This window comes from Diorhabda carinulata, chromosome 11 (genome assembly GCF_026250575.1).
Source record: "Diorhabda carinulata isolate Delta chromosome 11, icDioCari1.1, whole genome shotgun sequence".
Lineage (NCBI taxonomy): Eukaryota > Metazoa > Arthropoda > Insecta > Coleoptera > Chrysomelidae > Diorhabda > Diorhabda carinulata.
In genome coordinates, this window is record NC_079470.1 from 8,222,846 (window position 1) to 8,245,167 (window position 22,322).

At 33.3% G+C, this 22,322-nt stretch overlaps 1 protein-coding gene across 1 annotated transcript; it reads right to left on the reverse strand.

Moving 5' to 3' along the window:
• Positions 1–5,658: 5,658 nt before the first annotated feature.
• On the reverse strand, positions 5,659–15,922 carry LOC130899644 (barH-like 2 homeobox protein). The gene is made up of 3 exons (XM_057809721.1): positions 15,693–15,922; positions 9,876–10,218; positions 5,659–9,808 (listed from the first exon to the last, which is right to left on the reverse strand). The coding sequence occupies exons 1-3, from the start codon at positions 15,763–15,765 to the stop codon at positions 9,574–9,576; spliced, it is 651 nt and encodes a 216-aa protein (XP_057665704.1). The 5' UTR covers positions 15,766–15,922; the 3' UTR covers positions 5,659–9,573.
• Positions 15,923–22,322: the final 6,400 nt, after the last annotated feature.

Sequence of the window (22,322 nt, forward strand, 5' to 3'; positions counted from 1 at the left end):
ACAATAATTCCTAGAGCCGGCGAGCCTGGTTAGCGAACCAGCGCAGCTGAGTTTATCTACGCCGGCGTTTCGACTTCCTAGGATCAAACCTTGCGACATGACACACGTACACCGTTAGTCTATAGTCACAACAAAATACGTTTTTCTACATCACGACGGTGTAAAAAAACTCGTTGGGCATGCTTTACGACGGACCTAACGAAATAATTTAACGAGGGGAAAAACTTTCATCATCAAAGTTCGCGGAAAAGAAAAAAGCGTAACGATCGACCAACTGAAATCGGCTTATATGCTAAACAAGACTTCACCAGACGACAATGGCGTGACTATCCACCTACGAAATCGACAGGTACCAGCAGCAGCTCAAAATCCGGAACAGTAAACCGTCGATAACCAAACATAACCGATGGATTTTCCTGCAGAGGACGACCTACTAGTATGGCCTACGCGAACATCCTCCTGAACAGAAAAATGTGAAACGATTACTTCTTAAACAGCCGTCCAAAATTGTGATAGATAGTAATAGGAGCGGTTTTTATATAGAAGAAATATACCCTAAAATAAGTTACCGAAAGATGAAAGAGGGTATTTCGTTGAACGTACAATCAAAGAGATTATAAAACATCTAGAATTTACTGTTGAAAGTTAAAAATGTGCCATCCAGAAGCTAAATTTGCCAGAAATCATGAAACGTGAATTCATAATAGAAATTATTTACGTTCTCGGTCAATAATTTTTTTAGTAAATATATTTATCAAGTAATCATTACATTCAGCAGTAGTCAACCAACATAGCAATTTAACCCGTAAAAAAATTAATAACTTGGATTGAGTTACCAAAGTCTGTGATGTAGATCTCAATGTGGAACGTATATTGACTGAGTGTAGACAATATGAAGTCATAACAAAGAAGTACGATATTTTAGTGAATGAAGCGGAGACTCTATGGTGAAAAATTTTCAGTAAATATGCATCTCGCTTTATTCTACGGCAATGGAATTGCCGGAAGGTTCAGAGAGATCATAACATAATAGCAGAGATTCAGAGAGAACTGAAAATTATAGCAACTTGCAAAGGCACGTTCAGAATAACATGAATGGCAAATTGCTTCATTTACATGCTAATGGGCGCCCTTATAACAACTTCAAATTTCAAATTTTAGAGTTTGACATTGCACAGTCACGGCTCTAAGCGTCTTTGAATAAATTGAATATTTTTGAAATTTGCATACATTTTTAGCATCATTTTCGTAAAGATTTCATTGATAAATAGAATGTTGTTTGTTATTTTTTTTCTCTAGGTTGCACAAATGCAAATGTCCATACATAAGTGTTTGTTCAAAAAAATACGTTTTATATAATGGTTATTGCCCACGCAACTTTTTACGTAAACATTGAAAAACTAAAAAAAAGTTTGTCGCGTTCTTAGAAACCGATTTGTGAAAAGTAATGATAAAATATGGGGATGAAAACCGTGGTGAATATGTAAAAATAATAATAACACTTTTGATAGAAGAGAGAAATGTTTGAGTTAATATAAGAAAAAGCAAAAACACAACATTAGAACGATTCACCGAAGAAAAATAGTGAAGCAAAACATATTCACGCATTGTGCACGTGATCATAGTTGAAAACGCCAAAGCCGAGCATGTAACAGGACCGCACTTAAGAAATCATTTGCGGTTTCATACAGCAGATTAATAATATAAATTATAAAATTGTTTTTTGCCATTTCATTTAATAATGTTTTAGTTATATTTATTTTTATGCTCTTTAACAATTTTTAAACTCTGCTTTCCTCGTTGCCATTGTTTGAATTTCCTCAAATTTCTTCGTGTGATACGAAGCATTGACTAATACGACAAAACAATTCTCTTCAAGCTTCGGTAGAGTTTTCGAAAGCCAAGAGTCTCTGTCCATTTCCACTTGATAGTCTCCACGTTTTTTCGATTCAAATATCCATGAAGCATCTGGCAGAAAACCATCTTCTTTACCGATGTGACAAATTATTAGTCTCTGTCCCTTTCCCAAAATTAAATTTTCCCTTTAAAACCAGGTACGTATACAACCAAACATAAAATGTGCTATTAATTGAAATATCTTGAATTGTAATGAATATGCAATAACAAATTAATTACTTTATAAACAACCTTTTATTTGAATGAAATATTAGAGGACTCAAAATAAGGCTTGAAAAATGGAAGAAGCTCAGAGAAATTATAAATAAAGATAAGGAAATTCATTTATGTTTTATAATTTTGGAGATAGTTTTTGATCAAATAAGAAGAGAAGATATATTGATATAAGTAGATGTTAATCATAATGAACTTCTTAGATTTGATTACACACATACATACAGTCAGGTGTCACTGAATAAAAACTTGTAAAATAGTTTTATGAAATATTACCTACCTTATGAACTTTTTAATTCGGTTTATCCAAGAATGCTTGTCTTGAGTTCACCTAAATATTATTCTTGTATGCCTAGCGTTTACCTAGGCTTGATCCAGGTAGTACATTTTTCTTTTTTAGAAATTTCTTAATTTTTCTTAGTACTTTCGCCTACGCACAATTATTTCTGATTTTTCTAATAATAAACTGTTAACTACTCTTAGAACTTTATCCACTGAAGGTAACTCATTTTGGAAGAAAAAATTGTGCACAATTCTTCTGATGGCGCTCCTGTGGAAATCATGAATTGAATGGTTAATTTTTTTCTTGATGAATACCTTTTTGGGTCGGACACTGAATGATTAGCTCTGTACTCACTACCGATTTGGTGGAAACTTCAGAAATACTCCCGAAATATTTGCCGTTTTGGAAATAACGTCATCAACAGTCTTGTTATCAATTGTATCCGTGTTAGATATGCTTAAAAAAATGCAACAGACAACAATCTCACTGCAGTACAATAATACGATGCCACATGCCGTCCCTAATCTAGCGACTTTTGCAGCAATGCGGCACAGGCCCCTCCTACGTGACTTTTTATCTTTGTTATTGTATGGTACCTCTGATGTGGACCAATAACGATGCCGCGCCCCATTTCGCCCAAGATGCTCACGTGATGATAATGCACTGATCATTGTTTTGGTATTTATTTTTCTTCGATAAATTATTACTATTGCTTCTATTTTACCACTTTTCCTTCCACGTATCGGGTCCTCCCTTGTATTTAGCGGCCTCTCGATAATTTGAAACCCCTCTCAACGTAACTGCTAATGTTTCTCTTAATGGAATTGCATCTCAATATTGTTTCCTTCATGTCTATTTTACAGTCGATTCTATTGATAAAGTATGCAAAATTCGAACTTCTTTTGAAGTTTTTAAAACTTATATCACGTTCAATGACTTCTTGTTGTAACCTACTCTTTCGAGGTCTCTTCTTATTATAATTTTGTTATCTATTTCCGTGTGCATGTCTGCGAAACATTGTAATTCATATTTAAAAAATTGAACTCCCGTTTTTAAGATAACCAATCGATCATCCCCATTGCTTCACTTTAGTCCTAATAGATGTTTTCTCCTTTTTATGTATAAAATAGTAGGTCCAGTCCATGTAACTGTATAGTCTAAATTTGAACTTTATTTTTGCTAATCATATTATATACCCTTGATATTGACTAAATTACTAAGTTATTTTAAAAATTAATAATGCTTCGATTTACTAAATCGAATTTTAGCCCCTGTAGTATCTCGAAAAAAGATCGACATTTTCGCATACATTATTTGCCAAGTTCCATCTAACTTCTGCCGCTATATTTCATTTTCTATGAAAAGAAAAGTCGAGTAAAAGCGGACTAAGCAACAAAAATATCCATATCATTAAATTTTTCCGGTATGTTTCAACTAACACAACGTTAAAATTTTAAAGGTTTTCCTTTCAAAATCTGGAAAAACTGCATAGCAGAACCCTCGACGAACAAAAGCTTAGAAATGCTTTCCAATTAAATGTATTTTAGCATCATTAATGTCGAGTTTGCTTCCATTTACCGAGATTTCTCAAAACGAATGTAATAGAAAGAGATATCTATATAGGGTGCATTATTTACGCTACTAGAAGTAACTAACCTCATTGTCGAGAAGAAATTGGGATTTATTCTACAATACAATATAAATGCAAATAATAAGTTTAGAGGCGATTTATTTGGAAAATTATGATGTAAACTTATGTTTAAATATTTTTCCAACGATATCCTATGAAATTTAATGATCCCAGAAGTACCTGGCCCAACTAAGAAATATTTATTTTTCCTTCTTGCTCCTTATATAACTTCGATACACTTTGTGTAATAAAAATCGTCAAGCTCTTTAAAATAGCCGTTAACTGCCGACATCACCTCTTCGTTGCTGGAAAATCTTTTACCACCAAGCTATTTTTTCAAGTCTGGAAACATAATGTAATCCGAGGAGCTAAATCTGGCGAATAGGGTGCAAAAGGTAGGAATTCAAACTTTCTTCTAAGCCAAATGCGGCCGCTTGATTTTTGTGTTCAAAAGTAACAATAAATTCACGTAGTGCTCTTTTTTTCCTTTTTCAAGATAGACAATGAAAATTATTCCACGCGCATCTCAAAAAACCGACTACATAACCTTGTCTGCAGATGTGTTGTGTTAGGTGTGAAGTGATGGACACACATTTCATACATGGCTTTTTTGCTGTGAAATATTGCCAAAAACTCGATGGAAACATCTTCACGACGCTGTTTTTGTTCTATTGCGAGCAAACGCAGCACCCATCTTGCACACAGCTTTCTCATCTAGAAATTTTCAATTAATATGCGATGTAAAGCACTTTTTGAAATTGCTACAGTATATTGCCTGGTAGCTCGCGCACTTTCAGTCGACGATCATCCAGTTCCGCTTTGTGGATTTTCTTCAACATTTCTGGAGTCTTCCCCTCATTTGGTCGACCACTGCGATGCTGGTCTCCGCAGTTCGTATGGCCTTTGCTACTCAATATTTTAATGTTGTTATGTTGGTTATGAAGAAGCAGTCTCACCCAGAGTAGAATCTAATGCAGCTTTCATATTGGTCGTGCTAACGCCTTTCAAATAAAATTATTGTATCACAAAACGATAACCAGTTTTTTCCATGCTTACAAATTCACTGAAAACTTTCACTATTGATGGCTTACAAACAAATACTAAACAACGTAGCGTCTTCAAATTTGAAACATATGCTATATAGATTATATACTTTCTAATACAGTGATATTTTTCAAGCAGCTACCGCCATCTCTAGGTCAGGTACTTCTGGGACCATCCTCAGTAGAGTGCGCTCGCGAAAATCTTTATGCACGCGTTAGTGATAAGTGTCAAGAAACTTTACATGAAATTTCAGCTTACTGCTTCGATCCGTTTTATTATGGAAGATCTCGAACGACAACTCAGTCAATTTGTTTTAAAAAATGTCTCAAATTGAAATTGGCCTGTTATAAAGTTTATGACTAAAGAAGCATTAACACCAACACTGATCAAAACCAAAATGAAAGCTGTTTTCGGTTACTTCAGAACAATATTTCTAGTTAGGTGACTAGGTAAGGAGCTTCATATATCAAATACATAAATAATTGTTTTAAAGTTTCTGAATACGAGAATCAAATGTTGAAATGATAGACAATGATAGATTTTGCAAATGAACTTCGACAAAAAAAACAAATTGTTATTTCATTATTTTTATTAAAAAGTATTTACAAGGATAACAGGTACATATCTTGCTACAAATCTATACAAATAATCTATAATTACGTACATGGTCGGTCAGAAATACCGTCCTCGAGTGGGAACGAAATTTTGATTGTACAAGACCACGGGACGCAATTTTTTACTTCTGTTCAAGCAATAAACATATTAGTACAGTGCTGTATTTATCTTGTGATATAGTTAAAAAGTAAACTGTTTTATTTTAACTAATATGACATGTCCAGCCAAATACCAGAAGGGCAAGCATATGCGACATTGGGTGCTTTGTTAGTTTCGAAAAGTAGTAACCGAACAGTTGCACGTTTTTGAGCCCACCAAAAGCCAACCAATCCAACATATGCAAGGTATTGCTACAACGTCACCATACAGAACCGTTTTTTGATGTTGATCATTGTAAATGGAAAATGGATTTTACATAATAATCCAAAACGGATTGTATCTCTCAAAAGCCGGGCTTACATTCCAAAAAGGCGCTTCATGTGTTTGGTGAAGTATACACAGAATTTTTCATTTTGAAGTACTGAAACCTGGCATATCTTTATCGAGTGAAACAATATTCAATAGAAAGTGAAAAGTCGTTGATCACACTGAAAAAGACGAACCCTGGAAAAAATTAATAAATTGAATTGTGAGGTACTGCTTCACTCCCGATATTCCAAACTCGGATTTTTATCGATTCTGACCGCTACAGCTTTTTATAAAAGGCAAAAAATTTGAAAATTCGGATGATATCAAAAATCCATCTTGAGATATTTTTCTCAAAAATCAATTGATTTTGATTGTTCCGACTTTGAAACTTTGTACTCTAGATGGCAAAATGTTGTTTATAAGGAAGGTGATTAGATTATTCAAGCAGAATAACAAATTGTTAAGAATTTATTGGCTTGAAACTAATTAAAGAAAGTGACATTACTCTCTGGATCCCTTTTGTATGGAGGAATAAGAAGAAAGAAGATTAAAGCTGACATGGTCGTTGCCGATAGAGGTCTATCACGGAGAATAATAATAAATACATTCACTACTGAGAAAGTTGTGGAAACAATGCAAAAAATTATAAGCAAAAAAAGTAACGGGAAACACGGGAAGAACAAATTTTATTAGAGAAAAACAAAAACTTATATTTATAATATAAAAAACATAAGTTATTAAAGGCTACTATCCTAACTATAACAAGTTAAAAAATTGTTAAGGATACAAACTAACAACTTGTCAATATATACTTATATTTTAAAAAAACTGAGAAATATCCTTAGAAAATCTAGCTAATTAAGAAATAAGGAAGAAAATGATATAAACTAACATAAAATCAAAAATTTGGATACAATATAACTTGAATTTAATAGTATGGCAATAAAATAAATACCATATAGTGTGTTCCAGCCCGATTGTTATTAAAAATAAACGTTTACTGGTTTAATTTTCAAAGTAACAACCTTATAATGATCATATTAGGCTACCTAAAACCATAATTCGTGAATATTGAAATCAGTAAAATAACCTGCCGGAATACCATGTAAGTTGATACTAGTGAAAGCCACACTAACGAAGACAATAGCTTATGTAAATACGGTTATGGTCTAGCACTCATACTATTCAATATAGTAATAGAATTCATCATAAAAAAATTGAAACTAATTATAGATATATACCAATACAACAGGGAGATTACCACCAAAGGTTAAAGACATTTAAAAAGAACTGCACCATGAAGGTGAGAAGTTGGGGCTAAGAGACGTAGGATAAATGTATTAACACAACCCTGTACAATATAAATTGAAAATCTGTAAGGAGTAACAGATTTCACTTATCGGATTGTACAGATTACCAAGGATGAAAATGAAAACACAGAGATCAGAAGAAGAATCATCCATGCACATATTTAGATATAAACAATAAAGTCAAAATATACAAGAGCATTATATGACTTATAATAACGGTTGTGAAACGTGGCACAAAAATAGCAGCACCTTTAAAAAACAGATATAGAGGGAAATATACAGTCCTACATGTGAAAATGCAGCATAGAGATTAAGATATAATCATGAGTTATATCAAAAATACAAGGATATACCTATCGGAGTTTATCAGAGTACAGAGATTGCGATGGGCTTACCATAGAGTATGAATAGAAAACCCGAGAAAGCCGAGGAGAGTACTTTAATTTTGAAGAGCGTAGGACAATTGGAAGACCTCGGAAAGCTGACAGGTAGAAGTCGCAATCAGTCTTTTAAAGATACGTAATTGCAAGGGGGCATATTTGTATATGAATAACTGGGGAGAAAAACTAGTCCCGCAGTCCCGCAGTAAGTTGTAGCACAACGGAAGAAGACGAAGCTGCTCTGTGATATTCAAATGGACATTCATGATTGTCAGATAGATCCAATCTACCAGAGTAAAATTTTTGGATTTTTTATTTCTGAAGAACGTACTTTCTGTAAACGTTATCACCGTTTAGAAGTGCTTTTTGTTCTTGAGCAAATTAAAAACGAGAAATCGAATGGCGAGCACTTCACTGGAATCGAGCATGAGACTTTGCTTTACTGAACTTACAGTGGACATACACTGTTTTCATGAAAGCATTGATAATCACTGTAATGATCAGGGGTGGCTAATAATCATAATTATAATAATCTTAACTGATACAACATGTTCTATCACCTATAATTTCTTAATGAAAAACTTGAAAGGAAACGCCAGCGTTAACTAAAGTCGATTAGTTGAATAATCCACCTATCTTCGAATTGACACTGTTGTAGTATTATTATTCATCTGGGATACACAAACGGTCCCTGCGCGCTCTTTCAATGACCTTTATTACCCTGGGCTAGGACCCGAGTAAAATCTTTTTTCCACAATATTCCGAAATGTCCAGGATTTGAGATGAGTAACAAAGTACTGAATAGAGTTTGTGTGATTTTATGCAGCATGGAAATTTAACTTGATAAATATTAAGAGATATTAAAAAAAATTAAAAACGGCCATTACTAAATATTACGATAAAAAATAAGTGAGTAACTACAAATTTTCAGAAGAATAAGTGTACCTACATTGTCAAAAAATATTAATTATATTTGTGGGGCATTTGAATGGGTTCTCTACGGATATGATGAGAGCCATATTTCCATTAATCCATATTTCTCAATCTTATGAATTTTTCGGCTGAATTAGATTTAAATCTGTGCAAGTCCTGAAGTATATTTTAATTTAATGAACAATCTGTCAACATGGTTAAGTTACTGGACGTGTTAAATATGAAGCAAGTATACTTGATGACTGATTTTGTTCGTGTGTGGCAACCATACCGACTATCATTTCAGCATCTGTACAAAGTAAGTTATCTGTAAACATTGCACAACACCACAAAACCGATCCGCTACTGACATCGATTCCTCGACTGTAAAATGAAGTAGTATACCAAACCAGTAACATTGAAGCTCTTTTAATATAATACTCAATGAGTATCTTTGATTGAAATATGTTATACGGTTCCATTCTGACTGCTCATTTTGTTATACTAAAGTTTGATTAGCCCCCTGGTAACTAAAAGTTCGATAACCCTGATATAGTCTCAATAAATAGACTTTTTCTATTTCACAATCTGAAAAAAATATCTTCATAACAATTTTCGATATTATAAAAAATGAAGGTACTTTTCTTCTTTGATTAACAAAATCATATACGACTGAATTCTGATGGTTCCAAATTAGGTTTTGCACTAAGTAATATTATTAAAAAAAGAGTTTCCCATAAGCGACTAAGTAAAAACAGAACAAAATTTTCAATATTCTAAACAGAAGCTACCCTCAAACTAACTACAGTTTTGCTGTACCTCAGAAACAAATAACTTTGTGGTTCTAAACAATTGAAGTATCTACAGTTGACACCCATGTACATAGGTGACATTATGAAAAATAGCTGCAGCTGCAGTGCTCAGAAAACTACAAGGTGATTGAGTTGTATATCTTGGAATGCCTGTAGGAGGACAACATCTAGGAGATTCTCCATTATCTTTACGGATTGCAGCAGTATTGAGAAGCTCTTTTTCTACGGAAGCTTGGTGTCGGAGTTGTTCTAATCTCAACTGATTTTGTCTTTTCCACTTTGTCCTATGAATTTGTACTGTATTTTTATCTCATTATATATAATTAACAATTTAAATAATTCATACTTTACCTTCTATTCTGATACCATGTTTTCACTTGGGTCTCACTCAAATTCAGAGTATCTGCAACGTCACTTCTATCAGCTACAGAGAGATACTTCTGACACCGAAACTTCCTCTCTAAATACGCTAACTGAGCATGTGTAAAAGCCGTTCTTCTTCTCCTTGGTTTTCTACCTTTGGAACTTTCAGCTGCTCCTGTTTGAGTAACATCGCTTTCGCTCAGGAAATAGATTCCTTTTGAAGGTAAGGCCTCGTTGGTAGATGTTGAAGAAGGGGGCGTTTCGACCTCGATATCTATATCGGCATCATGAGACAATGTCTCGGAATCTTGATCAGAGTCGTGCGGGTGATCTGATAATGAAAGGAATAAAATCAAATTGGAGTTATAATAATGAAAAACATAAATTGGAGATGAGAATTAATACACTTGTATTTTGTTCAACTTTATTTAAAATAACTACATTTCATACTAACGAAGTTTGGGTAGATAATCGTACAAATGACGATTTTTTAAGATGTCGCTGTAACTTTAAACCCTCTGGCGTAGTCCACCAAACACAAAACACATAAAAGAATAAGTCATCTGAATCAACCAGACTTTTATCACTTCAAAACAAAAACATAGCGATGAGCATCAGCCTAAGGCCATTCAATCTCTTGAACACAAAGCGGTGGTTCATTCATTAAAGCGAGAGGTAAACTGCTCAAAAACGCATTGAGTCTCTAATTGGAGAATCTCAGCTCGCAAATCAGGAGTTGAGGAACAGGGATATAGTGAAGAGTTGACTGCTGGCTTAATTATGACTTTAGGGGAGAGAATCATCTTGGTAAAGTTCATAATATGAAAAATTTTATTCTCACAAATTTCCAAAAACTTGTATATACCGGTTGTTTGAAAAGCTCCGTTTTTCGTTAAGAGCTACACGATTTTATAATTTGATAATGGTATGATTATTCAATAATTACTTGTTCTAATGATACATTATAGACTTAAACTTTGTGAGAGACTGAAAGACTGATATTTCTAATGTTGACATCGATTCAAAACGGATTGTTAAACATTGTGAAAATTGTTAATTGGATCACTCTAAATATCGAAACTTTATTGAGATATTTAGCATTTAATGTATTAATTAATTATTTTTATCTATTTTCATCGATTCGTATATTAATTATTCAACTTCTTTTGAGTTATGAACAACATTTATTACTACCTTAAACCAAAAAATAGGAGTGAGAGTACTGGAATTGACACCCAGATCAATAGGATGACACCATTAGTAGGATCCTGAATACCTGAGTAAAAATCCCAAAAACAGGTTTTTTGCGATTTTATGTTCGTTTAAGATATCACTATTTAAAAAGTTGAAATCTTCATAATACAAGGTATGCCCTGAAAGTCATGCGTCGAGGCCTGGATTTGATGAACGAAATGATACAACTTGTCAATATTCTTCGAAATACAACCATCTTACACCAATTCGCGACCACGTAGTTACGGATCTAATGCTGTCCAGGGTCTCCAAATGTTATACTTTCAGCGATCTCTTGAGCCGAGGACGAAAAAGTTGAGGGACAATTTATCCAACATTCATTTTAAGAATTTAGCCACTTTTCCCATCGTATATTCATTTTGCCATGTTTACGAGTGTCCTGAGCGGTCTTCGTCTCTTAGAGAAAATTTTAGAGATAGATAGAGTGGTATATGAATGAAATTGTACTATTGGACGAGAGAGAAAGAGTATCGGTTTACCACTCTGTATCTCTCTCTACTCGTCAATGAATTCAAAACTTGTTATTCTTCTGTTTTATCATTCCTACCACAGAAACCTCGATATCATTTCAATCCAATCAGAATAGAGTAGAGAGAAATAGAAAGGGATATGCCGATGTTCTTTCTCTCTCGTTCGGACCCACTTGAACTAGCTCCCACTCCAATCTCTCTATATCTTTATTATTTTCTCCATGAATGAATAATATTGGCGATAGTTGAAAATGATAAAAGCGGTGTGAGTTGAAAGAGGAAAAGAAATATATAATACTTCTGCTTCCTCTTGCACGCGTTCTCCTATGTTCTTCATTTTCACCCTAGGTTCAAATAAATTATCTCAATAGTGACTCCTCACATGTTTCTGGTATCAAACACGAATCCTCAAATGCTGGTGATTCAACGTTTTTGCAAAAATATTTAGCATTATATCTCTTTTTACATTTGAAGTAATTTCAATGGTAGTAATTTTCTAGTTTCATGCGGACAAAACTGCACTCACAAATCACGAAAGAAATGAAATTGATAGAGTCAGTCAAGTTAACGAAGAAAGCCAAATGGACAAAGAAATTAACATATAAAATGAAAACCAAGTTCTTGGAGCAAACGAGGATGAGAAAATAAATGAAATTTAATTCGAAATCACGAACATACTCTGTTAAAGATCCTAAGTCATGATCTTCAAAGACCGAAGAAGAACAGTTGATCTTCAGTCCTTAAAGATGATAACTTGGTTATTGAAACGCGCGTCAGCCAGTGTAATTGTGAGTGTTGGTGTAGTGGTGGTGTAATAGTGTATTCAGTATGAATATCACCAATGGTTCCAGAAATTACAACTTAATAGTACCGTAAATGTTCTAGTTGCTAATGCTGTCCTAATGGCTGACAATATATCGCAATTATAAGAGACCAACAATATCAAATAGTTATTTTAGATGTAGGATCTTTTTCAAGCTTCTACAATACCTTTGATCTAACTGCATTCCCTAAATTATCTATACAAAAAAACGGGAACAGTGTTTAATGTCAAGGCAGGAGTGTATTCGCTGATCCAATGTGAAACGTGTGTCAGATATAGAAGCTTTGAAAACTTTGCCTACCCCGAAACTTAGAGAAGGTCAACCTTAATTGATTTTTGGTATTGTCACCTTTAGAGACGTCAGCTTCAGGGGAAAGTCATATTTCAGGCATTTTAAACATAAAAAACGGTTTAATTGGTTGACAATCATTGTTAATATTTGGGTTCCTTTTTTTATTAGTATGGATACTCTGAATATGACATGCGGAAAGCATTAGAAACAGTTCGTAGTGGCATTTGGGTATCAACCGTCGAAAAAATGTACATGGTACCAAGGACAACCTTATTGTACAAACATATAGGAAATTATCCAGTAAAACCTAAAATGTTATAAAAGTAGAATTTCCTTTTGGATAGTGTGCAATTATTCAAGTAACAAAAAAGCTAAATCCTTTTCAAAATGACTGACCCGAGAGGAATTAGTTCGAAAATTTTCTACAAAGGCATATTGAAATTACCATGAGGACTATTTTACTTATTCGACTGGTTCGAGGAAGTCAAAGTATTTTTGAAAAGCGGAGGACTTTTTGATATTGTTAATGATGGCACAAGAGCCTATAATATGGATAAGTCAACTTTCCTTTTATGTTCTAAAGAGGACAAAGTTACAGTCCACAGAGGGCAAAAATACTTTTATAATTTTAGTCTGTGAAAAGTAATGCGTGATAGCGCTAATGGTGATGCTGCTGGAATGCAAACACCTCGATGGCCATCTTTTCATATGATTTAAAGATTTATAATTACGTTATTGGAGAATACGACGAAAATTTTTAGAAAGGTGTATATCAGTGCAATGAGTAAAAGGAAAACGTTTCGAAACGGTCAAATCTCACTGATAGAGTGTGGTATAAACTTGAAGAAAATGTTATAGATATTATCAGTAAACTAAAGAATGTGGGCCCTCGAGGCTTTTACTCTGTATTTGTTAAACTTAACCCTCCAGGCCTAAGACAATCCAAAATATTCCTAACCATATAGGCTAAGAAGTCTAAAGAGCTCTTCCTTATAACCAGAAATGACATAAAACTGGTGGTCGTTCTTTTGATAAGTCATTACCCCGTCAAATACCATATTGAGACGGAGGCCATGACAGAGGACGACAATAGCAGATTCTGTTAGCAAGCCATGTAAATAGCAGAGCATCTTCTTTGCGAATGTCCTACCTATTTCGCTCAAAGATGAAATGTAGAGTTTTCTACAAAATATCTCTTAAGTACCGGTGCAGAGTGGCTGTAAATCCACAACAACTACCCAAACAATCTACCTTTTTTTGAGAATATATTTTTTGTTTTCGATATTTCCGGTTACTTATCTAAATATATATTTTTATTCTTCATAATTTTATTTTTAAAATACACCTTGAACACTTTTTTTACCCTGGAATATTAAATCTTCGTCGGTTCGACTACTTGTGCCGAACAATTTATAGTATAACCTTTGTGGGTAAATTTAGAAAATTCAGGCTATAGCAGCGCTTTCCCCAACTCAGTGCCCTTTGAACCAAGTAGGAGCAAGGACCGTTGAACTCTAAGGATTTTAACCAGGTAAGTCTAAATAAAACTTACATCGTCTGTTCGACGAAGCTTTAGTATTACAAGTAAAATGTGTTCGTCATTTTGACGAACAGATTGGCTTGAAACTCAGGAAGTCGCTGAAATAATCGAGCAAATTGAAATCGGAGAGGAAAAAAAAACAAGATTCTGTGAAGAAGAGAAAGCGAAAGTCTCCGAGAACATCACAAGTACAAGAGAGAGGTTCAAATAAATATATGCTTCAATCAGGTCTTGAAAAAATAGAGGGTAAAAACGGAAAGAAATGGAATGGAAGTCTAGCTTGGTGAAATCTGGAAAAACGCGAGTATTGATATTGTCCATATAAGACAAGCCCCTCAAACTGGACACAGTGACGACATCCTGGAAAACTATTTTTTATCAATTCATTTATGGAAGTAGCTCTTCGTTTCTCCAATATAGAGATATTAATTCAGCAGAATTAAATTCATATATTATTTACTGCCATAATTTTTATAAAAATAAGCGGAAAGGAAAGCCATTGACAAGGATTGATTATGTGTAAATTGTCGGACAAACTGACTGATGTTTGGTCGAGAAAAAGAAAGGATCTACCTGGACAACACCGAAGTGTCAAGGATAGGATTGACACAGCAATTGGAACTACAACTTCAGTTCTTCGGGTAGCACCTGCAGCAGTAACACAAGAGAATAAACGACGCATATACTCTAAATGCGACTACAAACTCCGAAGAATGACAAAAACTTCTTGTAGGAGTTGTTTCTTAGGAGAACATCAAGTGATATTGTGTAAAAATTGTTTCGAAGAAAGAAAGTAAATGTGAATTGAAAAAGATATTGACTTTCATATAATTTTTGTGTTTTCTAAGCCATTTTTATTTGAATTTTTTATGTAACAGTTTGTGTAAGCATTTATTTACATATTTACTTTTGTAATATTCGGCACAAAATGTGCATGTTTTTAATATTCCATCAATAAAAATGTTAAATGGATAATTATTTGTTCTTCTTGTTTCCTTCACAACTCTCTTAATTGATTTTTAAATACTGTTAGTCACAATGACGAAGGTTTAGTAATAAGGTACCTAAATTGAGGTTTAGTACTCCAGGGTTAAATTACCTATATTGCTGGAACCTCAGCTATTGGGACATTTACGTTAGCAAATGAATTTTAGTTCAGTCCATAGAATTTATAATTGCCCAACTATGTTATTACTGAATACATAATAAAAAAATCTTTCAAATGAGATATTACAAGAAACGAGAATCTTCTAAATCGTAAAAAATATCAAAAATTGTTCAAAATTATTATTATTTTCAATTGAATGTCATTGTAATAAATCTTAATATTTTAACAGGTTACCATCAAATAAAACTTTTTACAGTAATTTGAAAATGTAGCTTTTACGTCAGTTATACAATAAATTGTATTAAAACCATCACTTACTTCCATTTGTATTCACATTGTTTATAACATCTCCTAGTAAGTCTTTTATTAAGAAGGATTTGTGCTCCTGCATTTCAAAATTAAAATAATTCACATACCAACTAATCACAGCTTAACCGAAAACCAAACTTCAAACCAATCGGATTTTAATCTATTATATCTATATATTTCTTTGAGATAAACGGTTCTCTAAAGATAACTGATGACATTAAACATAAATCAGGAAAGTTAAAGATATAAGTTGTCGAAACCGCAGCATCCCTTGCATAGTTCAACCCTCTTTTCCGTAAACTCCTCCTACTTTGTTATTAAGCGCCACCCACACACGCTTCATAAAAGGGCATTGGGATATACGTATAAAGTAATTTCTTTTGACATCCGAAAATTGCCGAAAAATGGTTTGTAAAAACAGATTACTTTGATTTTGTAATCACTTATCTTTTGAGCTATTCTAGAATAAATCAGTCTTAAATTGGGGTCGTGCGAAACCATGACTATCCTTTGGATTACTAAGCCAGAAATTTGGCAGTCTAGCCGGTTTCATAGTCCTTGATTTGTTATTTTCTATTTATTTCTACTAAACTGTTTATATCCTTCAACGAACGAGATATTTGATTTATTTATAAAGGGACAAGCCACATGTTACGTTAATCAGTTATTCCTTATATTTCTTTATATAACCTTCATCATAACCTTAACCTCGAGAAAAACCCAAAACGAATAGAATGTTGAGATACGTTTTTATTAGAAGAACATATTTTCAATAAATATTTGTAATAGTTTATTAGGAAAAAGTTAATCTTTTTTTTCTAATTTTTATGTTCCGTTTCCAATCTCTTTATTAATATTGAAAAATAAACGCGATTTTGACATGCAAGCTAATTTTAAATATCACATCAAATAATTTCAAATTTAGAAGTGTAGCAATCAACTTATCACTTTTGCGTCTTGGTATTTTGGTGTAAAAATTGTTTGCGGTTTTTTGTTCCGCAATTTTTTGGACACTGGCCTCATTTCCGTATTCTAAATATGATATCAATTTAAGCCATAAAGAACATAATACATTATCCAAATATTTCAATAAACTATAATCTAAAAGTATCTCATATTATATATCAAGTACCTTGTAATGTTCGTATATATAATGTTTACATGGGACCGACATTTCAGTTTTTAGAATATAGATTAATAGGTCATAAATACGATAGAAAAAATAAAACCGCAATAACAAACTATGATATATCAAAAAAAGCCGTGAGCAGCAGAGCTCCATCAAGAAAGTCGAATTTTTTCTACTGAATACCGGTGGTCACGAACCCTCTTGTTCAATTCCAATTGACAACAAAGAAAAAATTGTCATAATGACAAGAAATTTCGAAAATGGGAAGTAAAAAAAATCACCCTGGCAACGATCATACTCGTATTATTCATTAAATAGGAGGCGGTCCAGTTCAACAATTACAACGATCAAAATGATTTCGGGCGTTTTGTGCTAGAAGAACTGAAGAAGAAAACTTTGAACTTGAGAAAGACAATTCTTCAACATCACCCCTACTTGCATGCGAAGTTCGAACCCTCTAGTTAAACTTTTTCTGGACAAAAAATAAGAAAATATAACAAAAATGACCATAAAATGGAGAGGGGTGGAGATAGAAAGTTTCGACCTTAGACAGGAAATCATCTCGCAACTAATTGAATCTACATGTGAAATTTCATTTTTCAGTCGCTTTTCGTTTGACCTGCAGAGGTGAGTAAAGGTCAAAAACCACTTTTTTTGCACTGCGATCCCTCGAAATATTCATTTGTTTTCAACCAAACTCTAATAACATCAATCCGCCGCCAAAAAAGCCATGTATGTTAATTTTGAACCAAATCGGACCCATAGCAATTGCTCGGGAGACGAAAATAAGAATTGTAGCAGCTTAAACAGATATATATATATAGACATTCGAAAAACCATCATAATCGTGTTCAGGAGGTCTCAAAACATGGGAAAAATGATGTGCCCCCCATTTTTCTTCTAGTCATGCCTATCGTAATAATCTAATTTTTCTTTGAAAAATTCGACTAAAAAACATACATTCAGTTATAAAAATTCAAAAATTCTTAAAACGGAATCAAATACAAAAAAAAGAGAGTTTTCAGAAATGTTCAAATATCCTATATATTTGAACAAGAACATAAGAAAACTGTCAATTATAAAAAAGACATAAACTTAAATTCATAGTTCTATTTTATTTTTTTGTTTTGTTTTCCGTCTTCTTATTGTCATAAACTTTAATGAACTTTTTTTATCCATGAGTTCAAGTGTGTGTGGTGTGTTCTCTGGTGCTAATACAGAGGAAGAAGAAACTAAAGTTGGGTATAGTTGAGTCTTCAAATATGAAATAAATTAGTGGGACTCACATGCTTAACGAAATATTGAAGTATTTTAAATACCCTTGTTCTACTATGATTTCAAAGTAGACTTAAGTGAATGACGGAGTCCTCAAAGGTTACAACGCTCATTTAGTGATGAAAGTCCTTGACGAGTAACCGTGATTCGCTGGTACGGAAAGTTTTAGAGAGAACGAATATCGCTTACTGGTAAGGCACGTGTGGTTCAGTTACTTTCGGAAACATTGATAGAGTGAAGATCCAAAATGCAACTATAAAGCGATTGAGACAACTATTGGTGTTAGATCCGCAAACGGTAAATTCAATTTGACATGATCATTTTCATATGAAGAAAATTGTTTTATAGTTGTAGAATCGCGCGGAAAACATTAGAAAAGTTAAATAATGGACATCATATTTTTTTAAAATAGTAACAGAAGATGAAACAAACATACCATTTTATGATAGTCCTACCCGAAACTAATGTAACACTCATTGAACTTCCACGCTTTTTGCTTGATTTAGCCACGTGTGATTTATGATTATTCTTTAACCTAAAGAAACATTTACGTAGTCGACGTTTCACGACGCACGATGAGATAAATGAAGCAATTCATCATTTTTTAGAACATTTCTAAAAATGATTGGCTTCAAGCTTTTAAGTGGTAGAAGCTTCGGTCACAAAAGTGCATTGATGTAGCTGGTGATTATTTGAAGTATAACTAAAACCATTTTGTTTAAAAGACTCGTTGCTTTCTTGTCTCTTGTCTTCAGGCAACAATATCAAATGTTCAAATGTTCAAAATCTTTGCTGTATCTAGGTACATATCAGGTCACATCAGCTGATTGCTCGGAGCCATTTTGTATTACTAACTTTCTCCTCTTCTATGGTCAATACAACCTTCTTTGGGCTCGTGATTTTTGTTGTTGGCATTCAATTACTCACTAAAGAGAGAAGGTTAGGGGCCTACATAACGTAATAGCAGAAGTCTTGCATATTATCAAACATTTCATCATATACAATATTTGTCACGCTACATATCGAGCGTTCTTATAAGATAAACGAATGAAAAGGTTTCCACATAAGTTTCTTTATATTTCAAATTAAATTACAAATTCTGGTTACTTCTTTTATTATATTGACTTGTATTGATATTTTACCTGAATCTTTTAGGATACAGCGTTAATAATATAGAGGTCGACATAAGTCAGGCAAAGCTCTTGAAAAGTCGAAACTTGATAACGCTGTCAAAAAAGATTAAAATGAAGCATTCTTGTGCTTCAGACAGTTGTGTCTGTATCATGATAACACGTGCTCGTCGAGTAGACGAGTTTTTAGAATGAATAACCGATACAAGCTCACGCTTTTTTGTTACGTCGTATTGGCGTACAAACGAAGATTACAAAACTATGTTTGCCGAACTTCAACAACAGTTTCCGAACTCACCGCTTACACAGTGTGGACGATAAATTCTTAAAAACGGGCTTTGTTGCCGACGCGCCGCATTCTGGACAACCGGTATCTGTAACAACTAACGAAAATATGGAAACGGTGGCGCTAGTGTTATTTGAGCAGCCGAACCCATTTGCAGTATAACTATCTCGAACAAGCTCTCAGTCCACGTCTCCTCCACGCACTTCACGAGGATGATGTCGATCATAGATTGGAATTTTGCGAGTGCTACCTCAGATGCAATCAGGATGATCTGCAATTCTAGCAATCCATTTTATGGTCGGATGAATAAAACTTTAAGCTGAACGGTATATCTGCGTGTTCTGGAATGACCAGAATCATCATGTCTTCTTTGAAGAAGAATTAAACCTGTCTGGGGTGTGTTTTGTGTGTGTGGGCAGATATCTCGCGAGAGTTCTCGTGGGTCCATACTTTTTGGGAGTCACGTGATGGGACAAAGTTATCTGGAAATGCTCGAAGATTTACTAAGGCAATGGTCAACGATCCAACAACTCGCAAACATCCGTCATTTCATGCAGGATGGAGCATGCGTTATGTGTGCGAGAGTACCTTAATGGTTATGTTGGAAAATGGATAGGCAGACGAAGATACGTTGAATGGCCCGCACGGTGGTTCCTTCCTGTGGGGCTTTTTTAAGGACCGCGATTTTGCAAGAGGACCACGCGACCTTCTCGTCCGTCGAATAAAATTTAAGAATTTGAAACTCGAAAAACGATGTCGTAATTGCATTGATCAAGATGGGGATCAAACACTCACAGTAACCCTTTTTCGAATCCTTTTAATTTCTTTCAATAAATTCATTTTGACGCTGCATTTTTTTCTCTCAATACAAATTTGTTGCCTGACTTATGCCGACCTCTGTAGTTTTAGAAAGTACTTAAAACTATTTTAACCGATTCAAATATTTATACAGTCGAACTCCGATAATTCGAACACCGATAATTCGAATTCCTCGTTAATTCGAACTTTTGCGTCGGTCCCTTGACATTCCTATTACTAACACATGTAAAAAAACCTCGATAATTCGAACTTTTGAAGTTCGAATTATCAAAAAAATTCGTATTTTCTGTGTTAATTACCGAAAAATTCGAATTTTTGGCGTTAAAATAATTGAAAAGTTCGAATTTTTGATGTTCGAATAATTGAAAAATTCGAATTTTTCTTGTATAAATTATGTATGTACAAAGGTATTAAAAAATTCGAACTGTTAGTGTTGAAAAAAATTGAAAAATTCGAATCTTCAGATTCTAGGTAAGACGACGATATTTTGTCGAATCACTCGATTTGCTTCAAAGGAAAAAATCGTCAGCATGAAGCAATCTAGCATAGCTGATTTCTTTACAAAAAAATAAATATATGTATTTTTTTTTATTTTAAGATAAATAATCGGTCCTTTTTAGGACCAAAAATTGTTCAAACGTATACAAATTATTATTTTAAATAAATAAATAAATAAATAAACATGTTATATACCCATAACATATTTATTTATTTATAAAATGGAAAGATGCATCGAAATGCATACATATATGTATGTAAATGTGCACAACTCCGATAATTCGAACACCTCGATAATTCGAACTTTTGCTACGGTCCCTTGCAGTTCGAATTATTGGAGTTCGACTGTATAATAAGAAGTATGTATTTTCCTAAATTAACTATTTTCGATAAGTACAAAAATTCGTTGTGAATAGAAGTTGAATTTTTGCAATAAATCGATCTTAAAATGTTTGTAATTTGATGTGATAAGTTTTTTATGATTTTTCTCCTATTGATTGGATGTAAATAAAAATGCATATTTTGTGAAAAATTATTTTAATTTATATATTTTCCAAACAATTTATATACGTTTTGCTCAATATAGGGATAAATTAATATTTCTTTTGGCAATGTATTCAACTAATTCAGATATCCAAAATTGACCATCTGCATTCTGAGATTATCCCTAGGCACGTGTCAATCACATACAAATTAAGGGATAATTGGCCAAAACTAACCCTCCTACACTTACATATCCCACTAATTTGCACAGATACATTGTAACGTACCCTTAGACGATTGTAAATACAGATGTAAATAAGTTGATGAATAGGCGTAGGGTCCTAAGGACCTTTCAATTCAAACAGAAATTGACTGGAAGCGAAACTAATGAATAAATCAGTAATATAAAGATCGAAAAAAGTGATGGGTATAGTTTATGGTTCATGAATATGTTCCACCATTATTAAGGAATTAAATAATTTTTTTGTGTGTGAATCCTTCATTTGATTAAAAGAATCAGTCATAGAAAATAAGTTTTTTAACATAAAAAAAGAGTCTTTACAATTCAAATACTTTTTTAATTACATTTTTACGCCGTAGATTAACATTTTCTCAAAATCATTACATATTATATAGGTATGTGGTTGATCTGTGTGTGTATCCTCAATTCATGTAATGTATATTGTATAATTAGTAGGATTTCCCGAGAAAAAAAATTAATAATTTTAGTTGAAATAAAGAATATAAATGCAGGAAGGAATTCGTAGAGAAATAAGAGTAATAGCAATTAAAATAATATAAATAAAATTCAAAACTGCATGTTATGCTACTATCGTTATTTAATTATTATAAAATACGTCTTTTGATGAAAATATGAATCATTTAATGTGTGTTGCCACCTACAGCGGTGGCAACACGTAATACACTTAGCTGAAATTAGTGTGGCCTATACATCAATTGAATCTAGTTTAATGTTAAAATAACATCTCAATTTTTTTCATATCAAAACTAAACTTTAC

Coding starts and splice junctions, on each gene's coding strand:
- LOC130899644 (XM_057809721.1), bottom strand. CDS start 15,765: ATGCAGGAGCACAAATCCTTCTTAATAAAAGACTTACTAGGAGATGTT. Junction 10,219..15,692: donor CAATGTGAATACAAATGGAA/GTAAGTGATGGT, acceptor TTTCATTATCAG/ATCACCCGCACGACTCTGAT. Junction 9,809..9,875: donor ACATGGTATCAGAATAGAAG/GTAAAGTATGAA, acceptor ACAAATTCATAG/GACAAAGTGGAAAAGACAAA.